The following is an 18357-nucleotide window of genomic DNA, read 5'->3' on the forward strand; positions in this document are numbered from 1 at the left end:
AACTTAATGCAATGCTTGATTCTGAATTAGACGCTTTCTTTAAAAAACATTGTTGGGAAGTTTGCACAACTTGACTGGGATCTACAGATGAACTGGGAGTAAGAGATCAGTGTTCATTTTCTGACTTCAGTGGTTGGATTGTGGAAAAGAGGATGTCCTTATTTGTACTCTGCAGACACACTGAAGTGTCTGGGGGTGGGCTGGGGCATCATGTCCGTTTGCTCTCACATGGTTCAGAGGAAACAAAATGTTCTTGGTACTTGTAACTTTTTTGTAAGTTTGAGATGAGTTTGAAATCTATAAAAATAATTTTTAAAAAGCCACCATGTTCTCTCCTGCATCTGTCTCTCATGGATGCTTTTCTAGAAAGTAAAGTTCTTTGGGGCGCCTGCATGGCTCAATCAGTTATGTGTGTCCAACTCGGTTTGGGCTCAGGTCATGATCTCACATTTTGTGAATTCGAGCCCCACATTGGACTCTGCACTGATGGGATTTTAGATTTGAGGAAGGCTTTTGTTTATTTTTAATGGGTTAATTGAGTTCATGCGTATAGCATCTAGCACCTTGTCTGGCTTACTGTAGATGCTCTGTAAAATGGTAACTAAAAGAAAAGGCTAGCAAACTTGCTTTTCTCTTACTGTGTCTTCTCTTTGGTGCAGCGGAGGACCCGGTGACATCTCAGCTTCTGCATTTTTTCACCCAGCCTGCAACTTGATTCTTGCAATCTTAACATTTCTGGTTCATACTCAGGGGGAGGGACAGTTACCCCCCTCCCCCCTCAGCTTTCTGGCCCAAGGCCATGCAGTCTTCCCACACAGAGCAGAGGATGCTCAAACAGCACCTTGAGGACCTTACGGTAGATTTAGAAAAGATGCAGGAAGCAAAACATTCCTTAACATGAGACATCCTCTTTGTTCCTAGCCTTCTCTTGCAGGAAAGAAGAGGACATACTTGGGCCGCACTGTCCCATGGGAAATGAGGTTTAAAGAGGGGTCAGTGGCTGGAACTAAGTGTGCTCTGTGAACACATCTCACTTTGGGCCATGTGGGGAACCACTGTGGGACATGGGTCTGGCCTCTCCCACCAGACTGAAGGCTCTAGGTTGCCATAGTTCTGTGAAGAGGAAACCCCCAGAAGGAGAGTGGAGGAGACTGCTCCTAGTACCAGAAGGACAGGTGAGAGAGAGGAGAGAGCCCATAGAAGCCACCGCCCTCCCTTCACATTGTTTCATGTGGGCCTCGTGGTCCCATGAGGTTATGGCCACACTCACTATGGATTACCACAGAGGTGACAGGTAAGTGACTGGCTCAAGAGCTCACAGCTACTGAGAGGCGGCAGGAATTCAAAGGCAGCCTCTACTCCAGAGCCAAGATCCCTCCCCTTTACACAGCACCGTGCTGCCTCCTGGAGGCACCAGTGGGCAGTCCAGCAAGAGCAGAGGGCTGGCACAGGAGTGGAGGGAAGGGAAATGAGGGCCAGGTTGGCAGGTCACGTGGTTGGTAACAATGGAATAGTTTGAGAAGAATGAGGGAGCAGAGTGTGTGGCGGGAGGTGGGGCTGGGGTGCATAGGGCAGTGAATTGCAAGGAGTCACAGCAGAGGCTGCCGTCCCTCCTTCTGACCTCTGCTCTCTACCACAGCCGCCTTGGCCCTTCAGGCACTGGTGTCTCTGACCGCACCTGCACCCTGAGAACATTGGAGTCAACTGCTCCAGCTCTGAGAGTGCCCATGTCTCTACTGCCCACCCCCAGACTCGGCCCCAAACGCCAACTACTCCTGCCCCCCAGCATAGACCCTTCCTCCCCCCAGAGGGAGGGAGCCCTCACGGTGCCCTGGCCAGGTCTCTACTGGAGTACTTACCAGCTATTCCCAGAATTCTACTTTTCCAGTCTGCTCCTCCCCACCCCTGCTGCCAAACTCTTCCCTGGCCTTAAAAGGAAAGTTTGAGGACATGGGACTTGTGTCTTCATCATCTCAGTGTTCTCAGGGCTTATAGAATAGGGCCTGCCACACAGAATATTCAATAAATTTTACCTAAATTAATAAAAGTTTCTACCATACCTGAGGGTCAAGGTCTCAAGAAACACAGTCCTCTCAGTCGGTCGGACTCTCAGGGAATCATGTCTCAGGGACTCTTCATCCCTCACAACTGAATGTGTAAATGGAAATGTAAAGTGGACCAGCTCTTTTCTGCCTTAAGCCTTTCCTCAGCTGAGCTGTGCACAACCGGGACGGACGGACTCAAGGACATCGACTGTTGGCTTTCTGGCTCCAGGGACTGCAGAAAGCGAGGCCCCCACACTTCATGGCCATTCTGGTCCCCTCCAAATGCAACTGTTATTTCCATTCTTCTATGGTTAGGAAGCCTCTGGAGTTTGGGTATTAGCAACTACCAAATATGCGGTTATTATTTGTTGAGCGTGAACCCCGTGCAGCACCCCTGAGTGGGAATTACAGCAACAATACACAAGACCACGCTCCGGGACAGCAAAGCGTTTTCATTTTGTGGTACATTCCTCAGACATTCTGGCAGAGGGACCTGTGCTGACCTCCCTACATTGGGACAGACTTCCTCGCTGGGTTAAGTCTATGGGAAAATTCCTCTTCCCTGGGAAGGGAATGTGACCCTGTGACTGGGCGTCCATTACAGCCAGGGGGTGCGGGTGCACCTGCAGGGCCTCCCTGCTCACAGAGGGACTAGGATCCCGCCTCTGCAAATCCACCCTGCTCAGGCCCCGCACCGCAGCTGGGCTCCCTCCTACTGGCCACTGCCGAAGGGCCGTGCACCTGCATGCTATTAGGACTGGCAGACGCCCACAGCCTCGCAGGCGGTGGCTGCACACTGGTGACACGTTGCAAAGGATGAGCTTCTCCCCAGATCACTGTTCCTTCTGGATAGAAGAGTGCGGGATTCCCGAGAGCACAGGAGCATGATGCATCCACAACCAGGTCAGGCAGCGCCACCCTCAGCGGGACAGCAGGTGGCACGCATGTGCCTTGGCTGCTGGGCAGTGAGTGGGCACTGGGCACACCAGGGTGCGCCAGAGGGAGCAGGGCTGGAGGTCTCCACCTCCCGTTAGTCTCAGTCACTGTGGACCTTTCAGACTTGCTCTCATCAGTGTTTGGGGAACAGGATAAAGTGCTAAATGCCACCCCTGACTTTGCTTTCTCCCTGTAACTACCCCTTCTCTGCTCACCGGGTAACCCCTAACCACGGAAGGCCAGGGTAGGCCAAGTGGAGACTGAGAAATAGGAAAGCGAAGAACCAGCCAAGAATTGTTGGAAACAGCATGACGAGACTACACTTTTCAATGGCACGGTCACAAGTCTTACACTTTCACATACCTACCACATAAGTTAGTTGAAAGGCGAATATAATTCCCTTCCAATGAAAAAGACTCTTTGGTAATGAAATTAAGAAGCGAAAGGGGAGCAGACTTTCTTGAGCTACCTTTCACGGGAGAGAGACTAGCATTAACACGCTGCAGGAACAGCCAATTACAGCAGACATGTGCTGCCATCGCTCTGCAAATAGGTGGGTCCCACTGGCCGTCCCCAGATCCCGGAGGAGGTCATTCTGGTAACAGGTCATTAGTGAGGGCAGTTCCTGTCACCTTCCCACAACTGTTGCTCTGTCACTCCTCTCCCAGAAATACTTAAGGAACAGATGAAATCGCTTTCTCTTTCCTCTGTTGTAGAACAAGTTCTGAGGGCGGAACAGCTGTAGAACGCTGTGTAGCCGGTGCTGTCCTGCCTGGTCTGGGACAGCCGAGGCGGTGCCGCTGAGCGCAGATCTTTGTACTTGTCTGAAGAGCACTGAGCAAAAGCGGCCCGTCCCATTTGCTGTAGGACTCTGTTGGTTTCCCTAAAATCTATAATTGGCCTTGCAGAGCAAGCTGCTACCGTCGGGCATTATGCCTTTGGATTTCTGAGACTCGACAGTGCCACCTCTGGAATGGGAGCGCTCAGGCTTTCTGAAGTGAGACAGATCCCACAGCAGCCTGGCCTGTAAAGAGCACAACCTTTCACTCGGACTGTGTTTGCAGTGATGATGTTCACTCATCCCAAGTGGCAGTGTCTGGGGTGCCGGGTGGCTCGGTCAGTTAAGCATCCGACTTCAGCTCAGGTCACGATCTCCTAGTTACTGGGTTCAAGCCCTGCATCAGGCTCTGTGCTGACGGGCCTGGAGCCTGCTTCAGATTCTGTGTCTCCCTCTCTCTCTGCTCCTCCCCTACTCCCTCTCTGTCTCTGTCTCCGTGTGTGTGTCTCTCTCTCTCAAAAGTAAATAAAACATTAAATAAATAAATAAGGCAGTATTCTTTTTCCAAAGGGACAGTGTCTCCCACTGCGTTCTGGCCTCTTCAACCCTGAACCCAAGCTGGGGTGCTTCCCCATGCAGTGTGGGGCTGTGCAGTGTCCTGTGGAGCCACACCAGTCACAGAGCCCCAGGGAGCAGCAGCCCCATGCAGAGGCCCCCATCCGTATGCACTTGACAGCTTGAGGTGTGTCAAGGGGGGACGGTCAGCATAAAGACGGACAGACCCGGCGATACCCCGCAGCCCCCTTTCCATGCAGTCATCCAAACGCCTGAACGGCTGGCTTCCATTCTTAGTGTTGAGCAGTGGGAGAAGACCATCAGAGAAAGACTGAATAATGAGGCAAAAAACAGTTCTCGAAAGACCAGCCGGGAGCAGGTTTATCAATAAAATATTTAATCAACTTATCTGTACAAAATATTAAAATGGTTAACGAAGAGTATACAAGCATGTTTAACAAATATATACTGCTATAGAAACGTCAAGAAAAATAGAGATTGCTGTTTTACAGTTCATTTACATTCCGATATGTACAATCTATTTAAACTTGAGAATACATATACACAGTGGATTTGTACCTGACCTTGAAGAGCTCCCTGCCAACCACCCTGGGCATGGGCAGCATTCACGACCTCAGTTCATGCTGCCCCAGTGGCCCGTGGAACAGCAGGGATACAGCCTGGTCTCCAGCCTCCAAGTCTCAGAGCTCTGCTCTGGCCAAACCAGAGCTGGAAGCACTGCCAGCAAAGGAGAGTTCAACTTGCATTAAGTGAGTTTAAAATTCTCACCACTTTTCCCGTCTTACTCCCGAGCAAAGCTGAGAAATAGTGGGTATCATTACGAAATGAAAGGGACTTCAACCCCCATCAAAATAATACATTTTGGTATGTATTGAGCTGTGACAGCATTCCTGTCACTTTGAGTTTTGCCCATTTCCTTAAAATCACAGTATTGGCAGCGGGGTCAAGGTGGCTCACTAAGGGGCAGGGAGCTACTGGCCACCTTAAAGCAGAGCCTGCTTAAACAAAGGGATGCTACAAGCTGGTGCAAGAGTTCTACAGAAACCTCTTTATACAAACATATATACGTATATGTATTAAAAGTTTTCCAAACTTTTCAGAATCTCCTTGTCTCATGTGCTGAAGGGCAAGTTGCAGTCAGCATGCTAATCCTTGTAAAAAAAAATGCATTAACATTTTCATTGGGACGAAATACTTCCAGCTGAAAGGCCTAAGGTGACTCAGTTATGATTCTTTGTCACAGAAAACATAAAAGTTGTTTGCACTACTGTAAAAAGTGAAATACAAAACAAACAAACAAACAAACAAACACAAAAACACAAAAATCCAAAACAACAACAGCAACAACAAACCAGCAATTATTGTAAGGAAGCTTATGTTCAAGCTGTGATTTATTCAAGGCAGAGAATGCCAGAGAAATTCCACTTTCCAGAGTCTCTGTTCCTGGCTTGGAACACTTGAGTATTTCCCAGCCAGAAAATACATTCTTGCTTTCTCCCTGAACATGCATCATCATTTTCTAAACAGAATGCTGAATGGCTGGCTTTCCTCGGACTCTGATCGGCCCTGACCCGGAAATATAAGTTGCAAAGAAAAATAAGTCCTGCTTGTGAAGGCACCCCTTCCTCAAACCAGCCTGCTCAACCTCAAGCCAAGTTATTGCCGTCCCGAGCCCCGGGGGAAACCTCGGACACGTGTGTCTTTTGCTGCCCTTGGCAGCCTTCATGCGCTCAGACATAAACATGCAGACCAGGAAAGGCTTTCTGTACACCTTGTCAGACTCACTCTGCTGAGAAGTCCAGGCTAGGGCTGACCAGGTGTAAGAGGTCTGAGAGAAGCCAGGCTTGTCGGGAAGATGTGCAAGTACGTAAAACAGCTACAACGTGTGGCGGATTCCCCAAACCACCTTGCCCCTTCCCATCTTGCAGCCCAGGGAGGGCCCTCAGGGGCAGTGCGGCCTGTGTGCCTCCCACTGGTTTGTGTTTGCCTCCAATTCAGCAGGACTCCGATGAATAAGCCTTACAGGGAATCTGGTTTTTGTTCCGCCACAAGCACACCTCAGCACCAGAAAGAAGGTTCAGATGAGGTTCTAGATTCCTGCAGCCAAGGGTCGGAGCAGGGCGTAAGCTCAGAACAGGCATCTCGCCCCGCGGTAGGCGGGTGTGTTCGCCACTGCTAGTTGGAGCAGTGCAGAGAGGACTTTGCAAAGAAGACAGCCACGGGCCCACCTCCTGCCTGGCCACATCTCCAGCTACCACTGCACCACACCTGTTTGCCAACAGCTCAAAAGATCGTAAACTAGAAACGCAAAACCAAAGCTGCTGGCCGCATCCGGAAAGGTCTGTACTGCCAGGCTGAAAGGTGCCTGGGACTTGACCATCAGAAGCTTTTCCTTGTTTTTCTAGACAACTTATTTCAGCTTCCTATAACTGACTTAGAAAAAGGATACAAAATTTCTGCCACTACAGCCTTTGCCAGGTGAGCCTCTCTGGGATGAAGAGTTTCTAAACTCGCAGAAGAAAGTGCTTCATATGCCAGCGTGCACAGCTGTCTGTCCCATCAACAGACTCACCTGACTATAGATACCCCTCTCTCTGGAAGCTTCCATGCATGCTGCAGCCCTCTTATCATTGTAGGGGGATGCACGGGAGAGAAACCAGCCCTTTCTCTCGCAGCCCAGACCCAGACACTCACACACACCGATGTGAGTGACATCGCAGGATTACTCCCTGGAGACCTGCACAGGCAGGAACGAGAGGATCATCGCCCTCCACTCGTGCTGCTGGGAGGACGTGCTTGTACTTTTCAACAACTCTAAGCACAGCTCGAAATGCAGACCAGTTTTGGGGCGCCTGGGTGGCTCAGTCAGTTGAGCGTCCAACTTCGGCTCATGATCTCTCGGTTTGTGGGTTCAAGCCCTGCATCGGGCTCTGTGCTGACAGCTTGGAGCCTAGAGACTGCTTCAGATTCTGTGTCTCCTTCCCTCTCTGTCCCTTCCCTGCTCACGCTCTCTCTCTCAAAAATAAAATAAACATTATAAAAAAGAGAAACGCAGACCAGTTTTTTTGAAGATCTCACACTCTTTGACTCCACTCTCCCCTGGTTGCTCTGCCGAAACTGCTGCTGCCATTGGGAAGCCCCAAGCGACGTCTGCCCAGTCAGGAGGCCTATGGCCAAGTCCCAGGCCAGCTGCAGGCACAGAGCCTCCACAGACAGTTTTGGGGGCGGGAAGGGAGAGGCCAAGCTCTGGGGAAGCTGGATGTGTGTGCATCATGAGCAGAGAGTATCCCCGACCCAACGACCGGAGCCAACCCCCAGCCTTCATGCAGCTACATCCAGGTAGGAGACTCCACAAAAGGGAAGCATAGACTTCCGGACAAGAACAGGCTTCTCTCGCCTCGAGCCCCATCAAGATTTAACTATTTAACAGATTCAAGTCCAAAAATGGCACAAAAGGAGGAAGAAGCTTGCTCTAGCTGAAATGGCCAGAAGGCTCCAGGCACAAAAGGCAGAGCTGTCTGAAAAACTATGAATAACATCTTTTGATTCCTCCCTTCTAGTGTTTCTTCACGGTAAACTCTGCCACCATTATCCAGGCGAAAGAAAGAAAGAAAGAAAAAAAAGAAAAGAAAAGAAAGAAAGAAAGAAAGAAAGAAAAGAAGAAGCTGTCCTGAAAGGAAGAGAAGAAGCTGTCCTGATGCCTGCCCCCGGGTCACTCCTCCAGCGAGCTGGACCAGACAAAGGCATGGCAGTGAGGAGGGCTGGCGCACTTCACTCCTACATAGGCTTGCTTGCCTCCTCCAGGGACTCTGGGACAGTCCCAGGTCCCTGTCTGGGCTGCCAGCAAGGCCCAGCCTTTCTTTCCTCTGCTGCTCCCACAGACGCACCAGCAGCAGGGGACAACCTTCCCAGGATCTGGTCACAGAACAATCTCAGCAAATGTGGCTCTACCTACCCCTGTGTGAGCACAGGTCCCTCACTTCGGACACAGGAACGGTCATGGCTCTGGGTAGGTGAGCTCTACCCCCGAGATCTTAGCCTCTCCTGCACCTGCCTTGACTCAGGTAGAAATCAAAGCCACATCCAGGAAGCACCAACAGAGGCCAGGAGTGTAATGGACACACACATACACATACATGTACACACAGGCAAGAGCCGTGATACTTGTGAGAAGCACCTACGATATCGGAAGGGGACCCTTTCCAGGAACAGTCACATCCGCTCTGCCTGTGAACTATGTTAGTGGGCTTTGGGACCAAGTAGAACCCTACACCCACGGAACTGGAGAGCTCCTCATTTTACAGGGGCGGAAGTGGGAGCTCCGGGCAGGGAGATGGTTGCCCAGACTGACCCAGACCTCTCAGGAGGCACCTTGTAGAGCTCTGGCACCCAAGTGACCATGCAACAGGCAGACAGCAGGTGACAGCATGGGGTAGTTCACTCCTGGGTGTGCAGAAGTCCACAGATACACCAGTGCTGCTGAGACAGACCTCAGAGAGACCTAGTCCCTCCCATCCCAATCCCAACGTCTTCTAACTGCTGGGTTCACTTGCCAGCTGCCTCTCCTTCCCAGTCCAGACACCTGGGGGGACAACGCAGGTCCTTCGCTGCCTCTGACAGATGGCTGCTTTCCAGACCCTCGGTGCTCCCAAGCCACCTGGCATCCGCTGGAGACTCCTGGCCCAGGCCCACTGAGAGGGCCCTGCTTTCTGGGTCTGGGGACACTTCTGTGTCCCCATGGACATAGGCCCTAACGATGTTTGTGTCCCAGACACAGCTGCTGTACTTTCTCTTCTCATCAGACTTTCTGGACACCAGATTCAAGTGAGGCGAGAGTCTGCCTTTTTCTGTGCACAAGCTCCTCTTGGAAAGAATTCAATTTTTCTCCCTGCTTTAAGAAAGAAAATCAGTCTACAGTCCCGGGTTATTTTCTGGTATGAGTCTGAATAAAATTACAAACAGGATAAATGACTTGTAGGATTTGAGTTACACTCTGATTACATCCACAGGGTGGTCTATACTCCCCTCAGCACTGACAGCAAGAGCCCCAGTCCTGTTGACACTTCCAGGAGACTGTCAGGGGACCTGACACTGCACTGGGTTTGCTGGATTTGACTCGACTTCACACAATCCACAGCTCTTCTTTTTCCCATGCCACTTTGACAGTAAAACGCCAGGACGTCAGGGCGAAGGGGAGTGTGTACATGATGGAGGGGCAGAGCTCAAGCTAAGGCAACAGAGCCTGCCACTCTCTCGGGAGAGCCCAGTGCTGCTGCTTGGAACGCCAGAATTCAACCAGGGAAGCATTTGGGCATCAGTGGACACAGCTGTCTGCCAGTGGAAATGTCTGGCTTCCAGAAGCAGTGACTAGCCTGTCCTCGTGTTTGGCAGACCAGGCACCAACGCCCCAGCTGACCAGCCCTGTGCTCCCCAAGCAGGGATGCCCACCCTGTTCTCCAGCAAGGAGGAGTGGTTCAAATGGTCTCAGCTAGAATACACAAGTCTCTCCCCACAAAACGGAAAACTCGACGTACTTTAGGAAGAATATTTTGGTGGCCCTAGACCCAGGGGGGCCCAAGTCGGGATAGGGTGGGGGGCTGCCTTCACTCACAGTCCTGACACACTTTATCTCTGCTTGCCAGCAGCCAGCTCTCCCATGGCTGGGGACTGGGGCTCCCAGCTGAGTGATTCGGGCCCCCCAGCCCCCCGGCGCCCCACTGCCTAGAAGACAGTACCATACTACCAAACGTGCTGGCAGAATCCTTCTCCAAATCCTGGCCACGCTGGTCAAACCACATTGTAGCAGCAAAACCCAGAAGCTGTGGCCCTTTTGCTGTCATTTTTACAAGGTGTGACACATCTTCTCTGTTCACCTGCTTTGAACTCTAAGATGCCAGAGGCCCAGGCAGAGTGGTAGAGGGCACAGGTGGTCTGTGGTGGCTCCACCCAATTCCAGAGCAATTCCGGGAGGCATTCCTTCCATTCAGTAAACAAGAACACCCTGAGGGCATCTGAGACCCTGGAAGGAGCTGTCACTGCCCAAGGACACATGATGCAGCCTGGACCTCAAGAAATAGGAAGATGCCTACTTCCCACATCACTTACAACACATCTCGATGGAAGGAGGTCATTAGGAAGAAACAAAGAAAACGGACATTTTTTTCTTGCCGCAAAAAAGCTCAGGCTAAATCAAAACATGTCTTCCCCCAAACTTGTTTTTCCTAGTCACTAAAAAAGAATCAAAATGTTTCCTTTTGTCCAAGATATTAAATAACCTAGAATTTCTCCAGAATAATAGTGAGTTTCTTATTAACTCCCTTTCTAAAACTTCAAATACTACAACCTTTTAGTGTCATTTTTTATTCTTCATTATGACAGGGCAATCACCATGCAATTATTAAAATCAATTTAGAAAAGTGAAGCTTCTCTGGCAAAATCCACAAACGTAATGGGACCATGCATATACCAAAGCTGCCGCTTTGGGAAGTTTGTTTTAACCTAAAGAGACTTACATCTTATTATTTATAGCTACTCACATAGCCACAGCACATAAATTCACATTATAAATGTATTTTCCTTTGAGGGAATTTTACAAGATAATAAAAGGACTCAGGTGGGGCCCTTAAGTCAATTAGCTGTCTAAATCTTCAGTATCTCTCTCTCTCTTACACGTTTAATCACTGAGAATTAAAATTTGAATAACTCATCTATGGACCTTACCATCCAAGACCAGAAGGATGGAATGCTTGCCTTTCCCAGGAACCGTAAAGGAGAAACCCCAACAGAGCCTTAAATAGGAGTACCCAGCAGGGCTGCAGGGTTTTTCAAAGAAGCCCTCGGAGCCCTGGACAGGTGGAATCCAAATTGTTTCTCCTCCTTCCCTCAAAGCCACAAAGGACTCCCAGGCAGAAATGAACCAAATAAAACAATGGGGACTGGGAGACAGGCTTCCACCTCTGCTTGGCCACACCAAGGCCCCCCAACGCCCTTCCGAAGGGGCCACAGCAGCCAAACTGAAAATGCCCCTCCACGCTGCAGAGGGAGGGGGGCCTTCCTCCCCGCTCTGCACCACTGGGTTGTGGGGAGCTGAAATCTCACAAAAGCACTTTTGTGTAGCTTCACTTCCCGTTACTATCACACTGCCAAAAACCACAGCAACAACGCTGTGAAGGCGTGTAAGAGCCGACACAGACTTGATAGCTAAGCGCAAGCACATCTTGGCCCATTCTGAGCACACCATTTGGAGCCGGTTGTGCCTACCTGGCAGACAAGCCTGAGTCTCTGCAGAAGCCCGCCCCAAGACGCCTCCCGGCCTCTTTCCCAGCTCCCTAGCGAAACCTCCTGTCAGGTCTCTAGGAATAGGCAGAGCCGCCTGCCTTTCCCCATTCCCAGCCACTGCACCAAGCCTCCTCCTCAGCACCCCCAAGGCTCGCTCGCTACCTCCTTGAGCTGCCCATAGGAGCTTCAGAACCTGGCACATGCCACCCCACCCCCAACTCCATATCAAATCAGGCTGGCAGTTAAAAAACTCTCCTCCATTTCACTTCCCCCAAAAAGAAAAACACTTTTTTTTTTTCTCCCACATTCTAGATCATTCCTAATTGGAACTGATTTTTTTAAAAAGGGTAGTGCTGGCCTTTGCACAGATCTGGGTAGTTCCCCGCGATGCATTCTTTCGGACAAATGTTCCCTTTCAAAACTGACAGGGCATGTTAGACTTTTTTAAGTTAAGGAAAAAAGATGCCTTTTGCAGCGGTTCCTTCCCAGAGTAAATGGCCTCCATGCCACGCACACCTTCAGAAAGGACATTACAGCTGTTCAGTTGGTCCCAGGGTGTAACACCAAACACTCAGCCACCCAGCCAGGTGCTCCCCTACACTCAGCCACAAACAGAAAGGGGTCAGACAAAACGTACTCCAGTACCCCACTAGTCCACCCATTCTGGAGCCCCCAATTCCCTAACCCGTTCCTACCCGATTGAGCGCCTGTGATTGTTAACACTGCCACAAACACCATCCTCTCTCCAAAAGGGGACGACGGGTACGATGGGGATGTGTCATTCCCCATCGGTATGCGTCACTCGGTAGCGTCAGGTCGTCTGCTCCCAGGGCTGGCGGACGCTGCCCACGGTAAAGGTGTGCATGAGTGAACGAGTGTGTGGGTGTGAGCGATGGTGTGAGTGTGAACGTGCGCTCTCCCTCCGTGCGGGCGGGCGCGGGACCAGAGGCGGACGCGCACCCACGCTCAGTGACAGGCCCCGGCCCACAGCTGCTCTTCAGCAGGGGGTCCTCGGTGGCGCGGCTGCCTGCCCCCTCCCTGGCCGGGCCGGGCCCTCACGCTACCTGCAGCCGCACGCCTCCACCACCATGTCCTCGTACTGCTTGTAGACCACGTTGTTGGCGGCGTCGATATAGAGGATGCTGATGGGGCTGAGGCGCGCGGGCACGCAGCAGGAGGCCGGCGCCGCGTCCGGCGCCATGGAGTTGAGCAGCGTCTGAATGATGGCGTGGTTGGTGGGCTCTAGGTGGGAGCGCAGCGGGAAGTCGCAAACGCCCTCGCAGTGGTACGCCTCGTAGTCCAGCGGCGCGATGATCCAGTCGTCCCAGCCCAGCTCCTTGAAGTCCACGTGCAGCGGCCTGCGGCTACAGCGGGTCCGGCCCCTTCGCCCGTGGCCCCGGCCCGCGCCCCCGCCCCCGCCGCTGCCCTGCGTCGCCCGCGCCCCGGCCAGCGCCGTCCGCCGCCGCCTGCGACCGCTGATGACCGCTGTCGGCGACCCGGTGCCGGGTCCCGGGTCCCGCGGCGGCTCCGCCGCCAGCGCGGCCCCGAGCGCGCGGGCCTGGGCGCGGATCTCCCGGAACAGGCTCCCCTTCCTCTGCGTGCGGGAGGAAACCACGAGCAGAGCGCGCTCTTCGGCCGCCGCGCCGTCCCTGCCCCGGGAGCCAAAGCCCAGCAACCGCAGTGCCAACGGGCCCTGCGAGGGCCCGGCCACTGAGCGCAGCAAGAGGCAGAACGCGCGGGTGGCGTGCGGCTCCTGGCGGTGGCGCCGAACTGCGTCCGCCACGTCGAACACCTCCCAGCGCGCTCCGGCCAGGGGCTCGGCGGCCCGCGAGTGCAGCAGGCGGGGCGCTCGGGCGGCGCCGGGGCAAGTAGACAGCAGGAGCAGCGGCAGGGGAGTCGCGCTGACGGGGCCCAGCTCCGGGGACTCGCGGCGCAGCACGCGCAGCTCGGCTCCCACCACCTCGTCGGCGTCGGGAAGGCTGGACACGTCGAACAGGAAGCTCTGGCCGGTCTCGGCTGCGGATTCGTCTGCAGAAGTCGGGCAGAGACAGAAAGAGCGCGGTGAGAGCGGAGAGCGAAGCCCGCACTCCGGGACTCGGGGCCTCCTAAGTGCATATAGCCCAACTGCCCCGGATGCGGGAGTAAGCCCGCTGGAGCTGGCGCCAGCCCTGTCGTCTCGGCGCAGCCAGACACCTGCCAGCCTGACCCAGAGTAAAGGGAGCCTTCGCCCTGACTGTCGACTATCGGGACCGGGGCTTCGGTTCATCGAACCAAAGTTCCACCACCTGGACAACCCACGGGCACTCACTTATCGCTGAGCCTCGGGGCCAGGACCATACCCCTGCACCCGATGCCACGGCAGGTCCGCTGCCTGACCCAGAGCCCTGGGTTTGCGGGGTCTAGGTCGGAAGCCAGACTTTCGGGCCGGTGGCTGACAGAGGGCTCCGCGGGAGGCGTATCAGAAGTCCTGTGCCCCTTCCGAGGTCTGGAGGGCAAGCCGAGGTCCCGCGCTGTACCCGGACTGCTCATTATTGCCCCGCTGAGCCCCCAGGAAAGCCGCGGAGTCCTGGCTGTACGAAAACGGAAAAATCATGTCCCCTGAAAACTCTGCTTTTTCCTCTACCTCTCTTCCCCAGCTCAACCTGGACATCCTTGCGGGCCACGATCTCCCGTGCTGGCCTGGCCAGGCGTGCGAGTAGTCCAGAGGAAAACGCGTCAGCGGGGCTGCATAAACCCTCTGGTGTATCCAGCCTCCTCCGGGCCATGCTGAAGGGGAACTAAGGCCCAATTAGGGAGGGGCCCGGCTCGGCCCAAGGTCTCAGAGCGAGGAGCGCTGCTGGTCGCAATGGGAAACTCCCGGCTCAGCTTCTCCCAGCTTTCCGCGGCCTCCGATGGAGGAGGAAAGGCGGCAAAGGAGCGCGAGGAACCTTCTCCGAAGGGTTTGGAGCAATGGGGGGGGGGGGGGGGGCTGCAGTGAAGCCGTGCTGCAGTGAAGGCAGTGGCTCGAGGAGGTGTCGTCTCCAGTACCCACCGATCCCTCCGCGGACATATTATTTCCCTCCGTTATGACTTCTCTCTCAGGGTTTGGGGGTTTTATTTCTGGTCGTGGGCACTTTTTTCTTTTTGGGCTCAGGGGGGGAAAAAGTTGAAATTCCAGCGAGCAGCAGATAAGGAGCTCCCTTTGAAGAAGGTCATATGGTTTCGTTTTGCCCCAAACTCGGTGAGAGTGTGCAGACCGCCCCCACCACTGGAAATATGCTGACGGACTACCACTGCCAGGCCCTCGCCTCCCTAGGTCCCAAGTCTGGGCTCTGCCGGTGGCTTCTGGGGACCTCAAGTAGCTCTGCTCCAAGTTGAACCCAGAGGGGAGAGCGAGGGAAACTCCAAGTGCTAGGCTAGTAGGGCTTCCTCCCCGACACTGCTTTCTCCCAGGGCTCCCTGTGGGCACTTTTTCTGAGCTTCCCCCCGCCCCCAACAGCATCTCCCTTCTTGAATGTGCTACCACTGCATGCCCTCCTTCCAGAGGCAGGAAGGAGAGCTGCCTTCAGAGCCTGGCCAGCCAAGTAGAGCTCCCCAGGAAAAGATTTAGCTCAGGCTGAGGCTAACCAGAGGCCTAGCTCTACCTAAGAAAGAGCAGCTGGTGCCTCCGCCGGCCCACAGCCCTGCGCGTTCACCTCTTCTACATCCTGGGAGCCCACACAGCAGCCTTAGGGCTAGAGCCTCCCCTGGCCTAGGACTCAGGCTTTGTATCCAGCATCCAGTCCAGCGGGGGCACCCAGAATGCTACATGGTTGCCACTGAACCAGAGAGCCATCTGGACCCAGGGTGTCCCACACTCAAAATAAAGCAGTCTGTGGGTAGGCATTGTGTGTGTGTTCCAGGAGGAGGGTGACCTGGTCACATCTACCTGCTTTCCCAGGCTAGGGTCTGGGATGCACAGCCAGCAGAGGCTCCCAGAAACGGCCAGTCTGCCGCTTCCTTTCCAGCCCTATCCCCCCCCCTTTTTTCCCCTCCTGCCTTCCATGCTGGATCTTTGGCTGGATAGAATTAAGGCAAACATTACTTGCATTTCCGCCTGAAATTAGTTAAATTTTCCCTATCTATCTGCTTTAATGACTTCAATCGAGATTAATAAAATCCAGATGACACACAGCCGCCACCACAATCTCACCCACGTCCTACTTTTGAGAGACCCAGGGCAGAGTAAGGTGGGGTGCTGGGTCCAAGAGAGGCCTGCATTCCTGCACGGTCTCACTGACCACCCTCGCCTCCTCACACGACTGGGGCCCTCCACCTCTGGCTGTCCCAGGGGCCCGGCACAGACACCCATGGCCACACACCTCCACCCTGACACAGCCTGCCAGAAAGGGACCTCCGTGTACCTGGTGATGCCACCAGCCTCTCCGGGGCCACTTATTTCAGTCTAATGCCTGCCTCTTCCCTCATCCCCCTGAATTCCCCCCAATTTGTGCGCCCCCCCCCCCCCCCAGGAGACTAGAATCTGCAGAGGTTGCTGCAATGGAAACAGCCGCTGCCGCCTCCACCACCATCACTGCGCAGTCCCTCTCGGCCCGGGCCCCGTCTTGCTTCGGATCTTGGACTCAGCCTGCCTCCTCGAGGGGACCCGCCGGCCGGCAGGGCCAAGACAATCCGGCGGAGGGACCGGCTCAGCCCTCTGGGACCGGGCCCTGAGAGCTGCTGCGCCTCTCGCCACAGTCCAGCGGGTTCGGGTGCGTGGGACTCCGCGGAGTTTCTAACACCTGAGGCTGGGACGTGAGGAGGCCGCGCCCGGAAGGGTCTGGAGCAGGGGCTCGGCTCTGGCGGTGGCCTCAGCCTAGGAGCGGACAGGATGGACGGGCGCAGAAGAGGCGTGAGTACCTTGGTTCGCCTGGTCTGCGAAGCCGGTGATCGTGTCCGCGCGGCCGTGGCGGCCAGAGCCCGAGGTGGAGGCGGCGGCTGCCCCGGCCGGAGCCCTCCCGGCCAGGTTCCGGTAAAGCGACATCATGAACTGGTGCGGCACCACCGAGCCGTTCCTGAAGCCGGAGCCGGCGGCGCGGCGCGCGGCGCGGACTCCGGGAGCCGCGGCGGCCGGGGCAGCGGAGACGCCCGCAGCCGGGGCGAGGGTCCGCCCGCCGCTGCCGCTGCCGCCGTCGCCCCCCGGACTCCCGACCGGCCCTGCCCCCGCCGCTCGCAGCACGGCGGCCGCTTCGAGCCCGTCGCGGGGGCGGCAGGCGCTCAGCAGCCAGAGGCACAGCGCGGCGGCCGCGCTCAGGTCCATGGGCTCCGTGGGCCAGGCGGGCGGGCGGCGCGGGCTCCGTGGCTCCGGGAAGTCCCCCGGCGCCTTTTGAACATAGTGTTTAATAATGGGGGAAGTGTGCGCAGCAAGTCGCGGCCCCCCCTCCTCTCCCACCCCACCCCCGCCCAACGCCCGGAGCAGCGCCCCCTGCTGAACACTGGAGTGGCAGCGCCGCGCCCCCCACTCCGGCCTAACGCGGAGTCCGGGACGGGAGCCTCCTCCCCGCGCCGTAGCGCTTCGCCCCCACTCTCGCCTTGCAAGTCTTACCCGCCCGAGGCTCCCGCCACAAACCGGGGCCCCGCCTCCCTTCCCCAAGGCGATGCGCCCCCCGCTGCCCACCCCGCCCCCGAGCCAAATGCGCCCTCCGGATTTAGAGGCTCCGAGGCATCGCGCGTACCCGCCCAGCTTCGTCCCCACTCCCCTGCGGAGAAGCACCCGCCCCCCGCCCGCTCCAATTCCTTGAGTGCTTGAGACGCCAGAGGTGGGGCCACGGAAGGGCTCGGCCCCGCCGGTCAGTGCTGCGACCTCGGGGCCAGGGCGCACAGAGAGGCCACAAGGGCGCACGGAGGCCACAGGGCGCGCAGGGCTGCCACAAAGGCGCGTTTTTCATCACCGGTTCGAAGGCTGCCCAGCCTGACACAGCCTCCAAAGATCGGAACGCGCGGCGGGAGCAGGGGAGGGGACCCGTAGGGAAGAGAGGGCTAGCTGCTGGAAGAGCAGGCCGGAAAGACAGATGGATGTGGACCGACAGTTGGAAAGCAACGGTTTGCGCTCAGAACGTGCGCTTAAGCCGGAGCCAAGACCTCAAAGCGCAGGAATTACGGTGGCAGCCCCGGGGTGATGTGGGGAGTCCTGCGCGGGAGCAGCGCCCTGGGTTCATTTGTTCAGCGAAAGTGACGACCTTCCGCCGGCCTTCTTGGGGGGCCGGCCATCGGAAACGGGCTACCGGGTATGTTGGGGCGCGGCCAGACGCCGGGAGGGCGGGCAGCAGAGAGTCTCAGGCTGGCGCCTCCGTACTTCTCTGGCCGCCGTTACGGGTGATGGGTGGAGGGGACGCCCCGCAGCCACTGCGCGGCATCCCGAGCTCACTCGAGCGGGGTAGGGAGGTCGTCGACGGGCATGGATCGGCTCAGCTCCACCGGCAGCCCAACATGCCCCAGTGCGGAAACGTCCAGCGGATGGACGAGGTCTTCTTGGTAGGTAGATGGAGGACCTGAGCCGGAACGACACTCAAAGCAGCGCAGACGCCTTCTTTCTCCTTTAAATTTCACTTTTGCTACCACACTTGAAATCTGGACGGGGGTCGGTGCGTCATGGTCACTTTGAGTTGATCAGCGTCAATATGACACCACAGGACTCAAAGCCCAGTGAGTCCCAAGTCTCTCCCGGTTGCGCCACACTGGCCCACGGTCATGCCCTTCCCCGGGGAGTTCCCTGGCACCAGCGGT

The 18357-nt window shown here is 55.6% G+C and overlaps 1 protein-coding gene across 1 annotated transcript; it reads right to left on the reverse strand.

Moving 5' to 3' along the window:
• Nucleotides 1-12673: 12673 nt before the first annotated feature.
• Nucleotides 12674-16891, reverse strand: GDF7 (growth differentiation factor 7). Its single transcript, XM_042930284.1, has 2 exons — nt 16492-16891; nt 12674-13641 (listed from the first exon to the last, which is right to left on the reverse strand). Exons 1-2 carry the CDS (start codon nt 16889-16891, stop codon nt 12674-12676), a joined length of 1368 nt encoding a protein of 455 aa, XP_042786218.1.
• Nucleotides 16892-18357: the final 1466 nt, after the last annotated feature.

This window comes from Panthera leo, chromosome A3 (assembly GCF_018350215.1).
Source record: "Panthera leo isolate Ple1 chromosome A3, P.leo_Ple1_pat1.1, whole genome shotgun sequence".
Classification (NCBI taxonomy): Eukaryota; Metazoa; Chordata; class Mammalia; order Carnivora; family Felidae; genus Panthera; species Panthera leo.

Excerpts from the sequence above, each read along its gene's own strand:
- GDF7 (XM_042930284.1), bottom strand. The coding sequence starts at position 16,891 with ATGGACCTGAGCGCGGCCGCCGCGCTGTGCCTCTGGCTGCTGAGCGCC. Across the intron at positions 13,642-16,491 it reads CGCAGACCAGGCGAACCAAG|ACGAATCCGCAGCCGAGACC; the intron begins GTACTCACGCCT and ends CGACTTCTGCAG.